Below are 12,124 nucleotides of genomic sequence, written 5' to 3' on the forward strand. Positions count from 1 at the left end.
TGTTGTTACAATAAACAGTTCTCAGTAAAAATTAATTTGAGTTTCTAGTTTATAGAGGAGAGAGGTTGAAATAAAGAGGCTGATGTCAAATGGCATATACAGTTGATTATAAGAGAAAAAAGGGTTAGGAAGGTTATTTGTAAAGTCCCGCAGGAAAGTACAACTGTTATTTTGTCTTTAACAGAATGATAGCAGCTGGCAGGTTGGGGTTATCAGAAGTTGCAGTCCAATTTCATCCTAATGTAAGAAGGTCTAAAATGTGGCAGTGTCCAAGATGAGTGCGTAGATGAAGGAGTAATGCGTAGGAGGGAAGATGGCATGTGTAGCATCACGACCCTCATCCTCATTCTCTGACCATTTAGTCAGAGAAGGTCTGTGAGTAGCTGTGGGAAGGACAGAGAGCGAGGAACTGAGGAAGAACCAGAATGAATGTTAAGACTGTATTTAGAAGCTAAGAACAAGTTCATGGACCTTGGGAGAGTCCATTGCTGCAGTAGGCAGTAAGACTGAGAAGGCTTTGGCTTTGTAAAGGCATTCAAGGCCTTTGCCTGAGAAATTTTGATAGTTTAGAGGACTTGGTTACATTGTAGCTTTAGTTAGAAGCAACTAACTGGTTACAAAGTAGCAGACTCAAGTAATGACCGAAAGTCAACTTTCTCTTAGTCCTTTGAAGTCCTTTTCTTTTCATAAGACAAATTGTCTTATAAGAGGAGAGAGTAATACTTTCCCAGCTGGGCTATGACTCAGTAGTATAGCAATTGTTTAGTATGTCCAAGACCTGGGTTTTGATCACTACCACTGCAAAAATTAAGACTAACAAATATATTTATTACTGAAACATCTCAAGGAAATTTATCCATTTCTTTCTCTGTTTTACTGCCCCACTAAAGAGATACTGGCTTACATGAAAAATAATTTGGGTGGTAAGGATTCACAACTGAGACTTACTCTCATAGTTTGATCACATCCAAAAATAATAACCAGGTTCAGAGAACCACTGGAGATTTAATCCTGGGAATTATCGGCTGCAATGTTAACATACATCATTTAAAATAGTGATCCAGGTTGATCTCAAGCACAAGTGATCCTCCTACCTCAGCTTCTCAAGCACATCCTATAGCATGAACCCTTTTTTTTAGTTAATTAATTTCATAATTATTCCTGTCCTGGTGAGACGTAAGGGCAGTTGATGAGTGAGGAAGAAGTGTCATTGGATGGAAAATTGCTCCATGAGACAGCACTCCTGACTCAGTTCTTCTCTTTTCTAGTATGGTCTTTATACAAGTTATAATAATTCCTGTACACTTAAGATGCACAAATTTTGAATGCATTGTTAGGTATTTGACAAATGTACTCACGGTATCAATACTCCAGTTACATTACATAAAGGTTTAAGTGCTGACCTCTTAGTGAATTTAACATGTTCAGTATCTGATTTGTGTTCAGTTGTCTCTGGATAAAGAACTTAAGGAACTTTGTTCTAAACGTTTTCTCATCATTAATAGGCAAATCACTTTCCATAAAGAAACATTTTTTTCCTGACTAGGATTTTTTTTGTTTATTATCATTATTAAGTAGTTGTATAAAGGAGTTACAGGGCTGGGAAAGTGGCTCAGTGGTAGAGCGCTTGCCTTGCATACATGAGGCCCTGGGTTCGATTCCTCAGCACCACATAAGCAAAAAGAAAAAAGCCAGAAGTGGTGCTGTGGCTCAAGTGGTAGAGCGCTAGTCTTGAGCTGAAGAGCTGAGGGACAGCGCCCAGGTCCCACTACCGGACCCAAAAAAAAAGGAGTTACAGTCTGTAAGTCAGGTTATGCGTACAATGCTTTGTGGTCCTTCGTTTTTCCCAATTATCCCCCTCCTGTATCTCTACCCTCATTGAATAGAATGGAATTTCTTAGAATATGTTCTATGTAGATGTCTCCTATTGCTATATAAAATATGTTTAAAATAGTTGTAATAATATGTATCATGTTTATAATTATTACATTTGAATTAATTATCAAATCTTTAAAAACCTCAAATTTGACTTTTTAATATGTCAAATATCAACAGAAACAAGGTAAAAAAACTCTTTAGGATCCTCAATAATTTTTATTAGTATAAAAATGTTTTGAGAGTCTGTGGGCTAGAGGAACCAATATATACTTTAGGAGCATTGCTTCATAATCCAAATGGACAGGTCTTGGCTTAAAGCAGAACTTTGAATAGGAGGTTATTGTTTTTTTTTTAATGACAGCATTAAAGATACATAGTTATCACACTTAGTATTATTTGAAGTTCTCGTCAAGTTCCTCTCTTTTTCCTTTTTCTTCTTCATTCCTCCTCCTCCTCCTCCTTTTTATTGCCATTGGTGGTACTGGGTTTTGAACTCAGGGTTCGTGCCTACCAGACGAGCACTCTACATTTGAGCCATGCTTCCCAGCCCTTTTGCTCTCAGGACTTTCTGAATACAATCTCACATTTATGCACAAGCAATGTTATTAGTAATGTCGGTGTAACTGAGATAACCAGAGTTTTTTATAGATGAAGATGGGGATCTCTCAACTATTTTTTTTGCCCAGCTAGACTTTAGCCACAATTCTGCTGATCTCCATAATCTTTTTTTTTTTTTTTTTTTTTTGTCAGTTGTGGGGCTTGAACTCTGGGCCTGGGCACTGTCCCTCAGCTTTTCAGCTCAAGGCAAGTACTCTACCTCTTGAGCCACTGTGCCACTTCCAGTTTTCTGAGTAGTTTATTGCAGATAAGATTCTCACCCCGGGCTGGCTTTGAACCACTATCCTCAGATCTTAGCCTCCTGAGTAGCTAGGATTACAGGTGTGAGCCACTGGTACCCAGACTGATCTCCATAATCTTGAATAGCTTGGATTACAGGTGTGGCCCAGGAGGTCTAGTTTGAAGTCATATTATTTTGAAAGTTTTACAAATCTTCAATAAAGGAGGCAAAAATGAAATTAAATATTTCTTACAAAGTATATGATTTCTTTGTGGATGTGTAGGTTTTCTCAACTACTGTTTTCCTAAACAAGCTTAATAAAGTATATGAATATTAAAAGGTTGTTCAGTAATAATCTGGGATATCCCTGGCACTTAAGTAGTTATAGAGTAAACATTTCATATTGAGTTAAATGGATAAAGGTTTGTTTAAAACTTATGGTAGGGCTAGGCACTGGTGCTATTCCTCTAATCCTTACTACTGAGAAGGCTGAGATCTGAGGATCATGGTTTGCATCCAGCCCCGGTAGGAAATCTGTAAGACATCACTAACTACCAAAAAGCTGGAAGTAGATCTATGGTTCAAGTGGTAGAGTGCTAACCTTAAACAAAAAAAGCTCAGGAACCACTCAGGCCCTGAGTTCAAGTCCCTGGACTGGCACAAAACAAAACAAAAATGTGAAATAGTGCAGAGTCCAGTGACACTTTAGGAGGTATTGGGCTGTTTAGTAAATATAATGGGCCTTTTGTACATCAGTGATAGTTGGGTGTGCTTTTACTGTGTAACATTCACTGTGTCTTAAGGTTGGTGAAGTTCCTAAAATTTCTTTTTATGTTAACAGATAATCTCAGTGATACGCTAAAGAAACTGAAGATAACAGCTGTTGACCAGACTGAGGATAGTTTAGAAGGATGTTTGGATTGTCTGCTTCAAGCCCTGGCTCAAAATAGTAAGTTTTATAATGTTTACTCTAATTCCAAATGAAAAAGAACCAAATCAGTAGCCATATAGAAGTCATTACACAGTTAAGCACATAACCGGTATTTGCATTAATTCTTCTCAGTTCTACTCCTGAATAATCAGATTGTTTTGACTATGCCTCACCTACCTCTTATCTACCTCCCTCCCCTAATACCCACCCAAAAACAGAGGACTGAAAGCCAAACTGATCCGCAAAGAGTGGAGGAAGGGATTGGTGGTAATGACATTTACACCAGTGCAGAGAAGTCTGTGATTCCAGTCCTGACACACAGACATCATAGTTACTTTTCTCTTAATACTACACTTGTGCTCAAAGACCCAACTGATACGTAGGAGAATGGGGATGAGACGAGGAAAAGTAGAAGAGGAACTTCAAATACTCCACTTGCCTATGGTCACCTTTTAAGATAATTTTATTTTAAACTTAGATGTATGCATAGGCAAAATTAGGCAGAACTATCAGTAGTGATCCAAGTATTCCTTGAAACTTAGGGAAGGTTTGACATTCAGTGTTGTGGTACATAATACTACAAATAGTCATCACAAAGTTGTTTATTGATTAACACATTACATTTTACATTCAATTTAACACATTTTTGTTAACTAATTTCCCTCAGCACCATAGGTAGGTATAAAATGATTTTCAGTTGTTGCCTTAATTTTATTTGATTGTGCTGTATTTGAACGTAGTGATGCCTTTCTTTTATCCTGTGGCCAGTTATGTAGCTGATAAAATTTTAAGGGAGACTATACATTGTTTCTTATGTTCTAGCATGTTGTTCCTATTTCTTTTTTATTAAATTTATTCTTTATTTATAAATAATAAATAATAAAAACTGACTAGAAATTTTAAAATAACTGATTACAGTATTCTTTATTCACAAAGCACATTTAAAATTATCCTGGGTTAGGCAGTTTTTCATGTCACTGTGATAGAAACAAATGAATGGAGGAAGTTTTTAGTTCGGCTCACAGTTTCAACCTACCTTAGCAGCAGATGTGGAGCAGACCTCTTCATCTCATGGCAGCCAGAAATCAGCAATTTAGAGAGAAAGAGATACATATATATAGAGAGAGAGATGGGAGGCCTGGGTATAACCTTCAAAGGAACGGCCCAGTGACCTTCTGTAACTTGTCCCATCCTGCTAAAATGCCTACCTCCTCTCAGAAAAGCTCTGCCAGCTGAGCAAGGACACATGCTCTGCACAGGAGCCTGTGGGGTCATTTCACATTGAAACCATAGCCTTTGAACTTAATTTCTCTTAACTTTTGACATGTATCTTGCTATTTAATCTTACAGATAACAGAGAAGGGAGCCAAAGATCAATAGGAACATGTCCATAAGGCTCAAGATGGTAAAGAAAAAGGAAGGAAAGGAGAAATGTCTACATCTGTCCTTTCTACTATAATACAAACATGTGACTATTCATCTTTAATAAAGTTTACAATGAAATTTCTTAGTTGCACTCTTTTTTTGATAAGTACTTGAGCTGATAAAGGGCTTGCCCTTCGTAAGCCAGTGCTCTGCCAACTGAGCCAAGCCTTCAGCCATTTTTACTTTAAGTTGTATTTTAGATAGTGTGTCATCTTTTTGCCTGAGATATTAGCATACTCATCTCCTATACCTGGAATTATAGTTGTGGATTACCATATCCAGACTATTTGTTGAGATGAGAGTTTCACCAACTTTTTACCCAGACTGGCTTATCTCCATCTCCCTTGTATCTGGGATTACAGGTAGGGCCACTATGCCCATACTGCAGGTGACTTCTTTTGAGAATCACAAATGTAACCTATTTTCATGACTACAGAAAGTTCTTTTAAAAGGCATTGATCTAGAAATGAAATTACAACTAAAAAAAACCACCAAGTGTCTATAATGTAGGCAACTTTACATAATAATAATTATCTGAAGTAAATTATCTCTTTCGTTCTTTGAAGGATTATTTTATGTTTGATTTGTTTTCAGCCTCCTGTTACTTTGTTTTGTTAGGAAAGCATTTTTAAAGGGACCATTTGCTTTAAAACTGGAAGGTCATAGCCAGGAATTGGTGACTCACACCTTCAATCCTAGCTACTCAAGAGGTTGAGATCTGAGGATCATGGTTTGAAGCCAATCCAGACAGGGCTATGAGACTGAGATTCTTAATCTCCAATTAACCACCAAAAAAGCTAGAAGTGGGACCTGTGGCTGAAGCAATAAAGCTCAGGGACAGTGTCCAGACCCAGAGTACAAACCCTACTAGACCAGCACACGCGCGCGCACACACACACACACACACACACACACGGAAGGTCATGAAGGTGACTTCCTCCTTGGTCATATAGAGAAGATTGCTAATCTTGTATGGGAGAAAAAGACAAAATTGAAGAAGGGAAATGACATAAGGAAGCAAAAATTTATTAACTTTTCAAGAACAGACTGAAAAAAAGCACTGAGAAGTATGTAACTACTGGTTAAATTTTGGATCAATTTGAGGGCCTGTTCATCAAACTTTTTTTTATTGAAAATTGTCCTGGGAAATCTTAGAGCTACCCAATTCCAGAGTGTTTAATAGAAATGAGAAAAATAGCAACTACTTACTATTAAGGAAAAGAGCAAAAGAAATATCTTAACAATCTGAAATAAAATTTGTAAATATTCTCACGTGTAAGATTACTTATGCAAAAGATTTAAAGGCACTCATGTTTGGTCTTTGAGCTGTAGTTGTCACTGGAGCTTGTGCTCTGGTCTGGGTCTGTGTCCATGTAGTCTTTGCTGTAGCTCCTCTGAGCCAGGTCTTACTTGACTATTTACAGAATGAAAGACAGGTTTGCTTTGGCAGAATACTGTTTGTATTTGAACTCTTAGTTAACAAAATAAAAAGTATTTTTGCTGAGATAATATGCTGTGAAATTGCTCTAAGATACTAAATTTTATATTTCTTAAGAATAGTTCCATATTTTGTTAGTAAAGAGGAAGATAAGCTGGGTGCAGTGGTTCACGCCTGTAATCCTATCATCTCTGGAAACAGATCTGAGGATTGCAATTCAAAGCCAGCCCAGGAAGAAAAGTCTGTGAGAATCCTATCTGCAAATAACCACCATAAAGCTGGAAGTGGAGCTGTGGCTCAACTGGTTGAGCATTAGCCTTGAGCAAAAAAGCTCAGAGATAGTATCTAAGCCCTAACATCAGGCCCAGAAGCAGCACACACACAAAAAAGAAAAAGATAGCCTTCTTTTCCTTGACATATAGACTAATGTATTTACTTTATTTTTATTTTATAAAATTAGCATCTTTTAAGCCAGAAAAATAATATACCAGTAAGATGTGTATTTTCTACAGTTGTTTATACTTCAGTAAAGTGATTGGTCCATTGCCACTCTGTTCTCTTAAAAAGTAAAATTATAACACATTTAATTTAGATAAAACTATAGTTGCTTTTTTTAAATAGAGACCTGGTTTCATGAGTCTTAGTGTGAGATGTCTTAATTTTAAAAATCACTGTTTACATGAAAATTGCACCTAATAAACAGATTCTCCATCTTGTAAAATATTAGATGGTAATATGTATAATGGAAATCTAAATTAAATTTTTTATTTTTATAACCCACTAACTTTGTCATTAGAAAGAATATTTCTGTAAAATGTGGTTTTTTTAATATCTATAATATCTTAATTGTGCATTATAAATGATCATAATCTGAAGTTAGAATTTTTACTTGAATAGAGTAGTTCCTTCCTTTTAGCCTTCCTCTCTTCTTTTCCACCTTTCCTCATTAAATGTATTATGTATGTTAATATTAAGAGGTAAGAGAAGATTTGAATACTGGAATGAATTTTAAGCAAGCATTTTTCTGTAACTCACTGATCTAACTTAATAAGAAGCATTCATTTACTCATACAAACACTCCAGATCTCACTTTTAAAATGTTTTAGTAAATACACGAAGGCTACCAGCCAAGAAATCAGCCTGCTTGTTCTGTCTCCTGATTCACATCACAGGGAAAGGATTCTTAGTAAATACTGCACCGTTCTAGTATGGTTACACTGTCATGCTTACTTGAAAATTTAAAACAATATTCTACCTATTGTCTCAGTCACTTTGCAGGAAAAAATGAGTTACATAAAGGCCTAAAGACAAGAAAAATTGCCCTTCGATTCATCATAAAATTTCTGTTAATTCTATTTTACTTTTAATTGTGAGACACATGTCCCTTTTATTGAGGGAGCCATAAAACAATGCCATCACACCAGCAATTTTAATTGGCTTTCTTTCTCCTTACCTCATTTTCTTCCTTTATTTTTTTAAATTTTATTTTCTTGTAAAGATGCTGTACAGAGGGATTACAGTTACATGAGTAAGGGAATGAGTACATTTCTTGTCCAGCATTGTTACCCCCCCCCTTTGTTGTTCTCCCACTAGCTCTTCCCTCCCCCACCTCCTTCCCTTCTCCCTCCCCCATCCCCCCATTTCCAGTACAGTGTCTTGTGGTTATCATTGTTGCAATGGATCATCTTGTGTTCTTGTTTCAGCATTTTGTTATTCCCCTTCCTCTCCCCAAATTAGACAAATGTATATACAAGATGCAGGGTACCGAAATCAAGTACAATGACAACAGGAGGAAGAACATACAAAGGCAACAAAAAAATTTTCTTTAGTATCTAACTTTAAACTTGTCATTGGCAGTCCCTTATTTCTATGAATCATGCAATTGTTTTTTTTTTTTTTTAATTTTTCTTTTTTTTGGTCGGTTGTGGGGCCTGAACTCTAGGCCTGGGTGCTCTCCCTCAGCTCTTCAGCTCAAGGCTAGCACTCTACCACTTGAGCCATAGCGTCACTTCCAGCTTTTTCTGCTTATGTGGTGCTGAGGAATCGAATGTAGGGCCTTTATTTTTTATAGGATAACTTTCTAACACAATATAAATTGATTTTTCTTTTGCTTATATCATAGTAGCAATTCACATGGTAAATTCTTTATTTCCTAGCCTTTATACTATTTTCACCATTTAAAGCATGCATTTGTTCTGTTGGCTTCCCTGTAGACTACCACCTAAGCATACACAGCTGTTTATGTAGATTACCTCATGTATCTTCTCTAAATGCTTTTTAATTTGCTTTATGCCTTTAATATTTCTGAACAGACTTACTTTCATTAGCAAAGTTACTACCTCAGGAAGGGACTTTGAAACTTACCAGCTGTATTTTTGTAACCTATTGAATCTATGATAATTGATTGTGGAGTATTGTTGGTGTTCAGGGAAAATAGTATTATATTTTGTTTTTTCTTAGCCTTATGTAGATTGGACTTTACCCTTTGATCTTATTGTCAGATGTGGCACCAGAGTTGCTTCATTTGCAAGCTGAATTTATTCTTTTACCTTCTTTACATTTATTTTGTATCATGCTTTTTAGCTACTTTGTCCGTTGTTCATAAAGTATCATTAGCTGATTCTTTGGTATCATTAGCATCAGCAATTAGCATCAGCAATTAGCATCAGCAATTAGCATCAGCTAATGATACCATGGATGCAGTTTTTACAAAATAAATGTAACACTTGATGAATATATGTAATCCTCTTCTGAACTAAAGCAGTCGCCTTAAAACGTCTTGACTAAAACTTCAGATTCCTCGATTACCTTATGATGTCCACCTAAATCTGAATCTTTCTGCACATTCTCCAAAACTCCTTCCAGAGTAAGGATTACCAAATAAAGTCAGCTAACAAGAATCTATGCTATATTAGAGGGGGAAGTTAATATCCAAATCTAGTCTATTCAGCTTTGAGAGTTCTGGGTGATACCACGCAATTAAAATTACATTTTGAAGGGAAAACTCTTACCCTGGTTAGAGTTTCTTGGGTACCAACTTTCCTGATAGCAAAGTTCTAAGATCTAGTCATAGACTGGAGTATTGGTTACTTAAAAGTACATAGGAAGCCAGACCTGTTGGTTTTCACCTATAGTCCTTAACTTGGAGTGGAGGGGCTTTGTGCTGAGGAGAGTGTATTGGATGGGCACAGAAGTTGGAAACGGAGCATGACTGCATCTTCAAAGGGTGAGGAGACAGGTGAGGAGAATGCCATTTAGGAATGACTGAATTATTACTGTGGTATGCTTGGTGACGAAAAGTAAGAGTTGTAAGGAAGGGAGGTTAGATCTTGTGTAGAAATAAGAATCCTGTGAAGTCAAAGGACACACCAAATAGCTCCTTAGGTCTCTGCAGACGCTCAGGCTTTTGAACTAAAAGCCTTGGTATTCATCTGTTTATTGTTACTAGGTAAGGAAACTAAATATATATGTTAAATAGTGAATTTCAGGAGAGACACATAAAAAGGTTTCAAGGAAGAAAAAAAATACTAGCTCTTAATTTTTTTTCTCCTAAGCAAAAACTATTGTGAAGCAGTTAGCAATAACAGAACCCCATAATCTAGTTAAAGTATCTTTAAACCTGTGCAGATATGAAAAGTAAAAAGTTTCAAGTCAGAAATTTATAATCTACGTGGAAGATTTGAAGTTAGAATTAACCAGAAGAAATTGAAGAACACTACAGAATCCCTTTAGAAACAAATGTTAAATTACAAGTTGCCAAAAGAAGAATAGAGGTGATTTAAAATAAGGGGAAGAAAAGATTAAAAGCAGATGGAAGGGTGAAAACTTAAAAAGATCATTAAGATCAAACATATTTAAAAGATCCAACATACATGCAATTGGAGTTCTTAAGTGGACAGAAAAACAAATAGAAGTAATATCTAAAGCTTTACTTTGTAGAAGTAAAGGAAGACTAGAATATACATGTATATGTTGAGAGAGAGAGAGAGAGAGAGAGAGAGAGAGAGAGAGAGAGAGATATAGAAAGGGCCTACCAGTTACTGGTGAAAATTGCCCTGGAATGCTTAAGTTGAAATTCAGTACAGTAACATTTTCAGACTTTAAAGATAAAAATAATTCACAGAAAAAAATCTTTTGGATCTCTGTGCTAAAAGATCAAGTTACTTGAAAAAGAAAGGAAATCAAATTTGCATCAGATTCTACACAGTAATATGCATTTTACTGTATTATTTTATGGGGGCTTGTAATGCCAAATTCCTAAAAATCTAAGGAAGAGCTTAGATTGTAGTTCAAATCTGGAAAGTGCTAACAGAATTTTAGGCAGTGCTAATGTTTTGTGCTCTATAGGTCTTCAGCTGATCGGATGAGGCCTACCCATATTATGGAGGGAAAATCTCCTTTACTCAAAAAGCTATTATCTGTTCATTATATCCAAAACCATCATCACAGAAATGTCCAGAATGCTTGACTAAATACCTAGGTACTGACACAAAGTTTACCATGACAAGCGGAATGCACACTTGTTGTGAAATAACAAAATATTGTTTAGCATAAAAGCTATGTGTTGTGATAACTGCCTACAGTCATTAGAATGATATTACACACAAGAATCTATAATTGATTTTACTGTGATGTCTCATGACCTACTTCTTAATGCTTATTGCAATGCCAACTTGAGGCTCTAAAAGGCAGAGAAATGTTTTAGAAATAAGAGCATATGGATTCAAAGTCTAGTTTGGGGCACATAATGTTCTGTTAGGTGAATTTATTTTGTAATTTTTTTCCTCTTGTAGATGAGTGTTAGACCTTTTCATTTCACTAAAGGAGCAAACTGTTTTCATTTAGCTCATAATAACTTAGTAATGGATTGATCATCTTTTCTTTCTGATGTGTTTATGTGGGAGGGAGAGTACAAAGGCAAGGTAATTTTTTTTTACAGTGATTTCTGGCAGATTTAAGAACATTTTTGCATATGTTTGCTTTTGAAAAATCTAACCTAAGACTTCATTAACTTAATGCAAAGTGAAAAGTTTAGTCCCTGCATGAGCTAATGATTGGTAATTTTATAACACTTCTATTGTTGACTTCATAATTCTTTATCAGAGAATTTCTAAAATTATAAGGCAGTCTCTTATAAGTTCTATCCTCTTTTCTGTTAGAAGTGATTACGAGTGTTAAAACATCAATAAATGTCTTATTTGCTTCTTTGTTATTCCTGTAGCAGTTTCAAGCTGAGGTTAATATATAATCATTATATACTAATGAATGTGGATACCTAATCAGATGTTCAGTTATAAATTGTGAGGGACAGAATTCTGTTCACCTAGCGTTAATTGGGCACTACCATGTATTAGCTGGTAATGGCCTTAGAGGGCTCAACAGTCTAGATAGACAAGTAATTAATAACTCATTAGTAATAGAGGTAATTACAAAGTACTGTAGAAACAGAGCTAGATTCAACTCAAAGTTGTAAGCGTCTTGAGAGGAACTGATATTTCCTCTGAGTCTTACTGGTAATAGCTATTGCATAGGGATACTTTTTGTCTTTTTCTTTATACCTGGCTTAGATGATACAAACCATCTCCCTTTTACAAGTTCTCAGTACTGGTAGCAT

The 12,124-nt window shown here is 35.8% G+C and overlaps 1 protein-coding gene across 4 annotated transcripts in view; it reads left to right on the forward strand.

Moving 5' to 3' along the window:
• The window catches only part of Rap1gds1 (Rap1 GTPase-GDP dissociation stimulator 1), a 104,577-nt gene that overhangs the window by 17,340 nt on the left and 75,113 nt on the right, over nt 1–12,124 (forward strand). For all 4 annotated transcript variants that reach the window (XM_070022309.1, XM_070022311.1, XM_070022312.1 and 1 more), the window contains exon 2: nt 3,558–3,665. In XM_070022309.1, the coding sequence (XP_069878410.1) occupies nt 3,558–3,665 (108 nt within the window). The remainder of the gene's footprint in view (nt 1–3,557; nt 3,666–12,124) is intronic.

The sequence above is a fragment of the Dipodomys merriami genome, unplaced genomic scaffold (assembly GCF_024711535.1).
Source record: "Dipodomys merriami isolate MVZ:Mamm:240054 unplaced genomic scaffold, mDipMer1.0.p SCAF_15, whole genome shotgun sequence".
Taxonomy (NCBI): Eukaryota; Metazoa; Chordata; class Mammalia; order Rodentia; family Heteromyidae; genus Dipodomys; species Dipodomys merriami.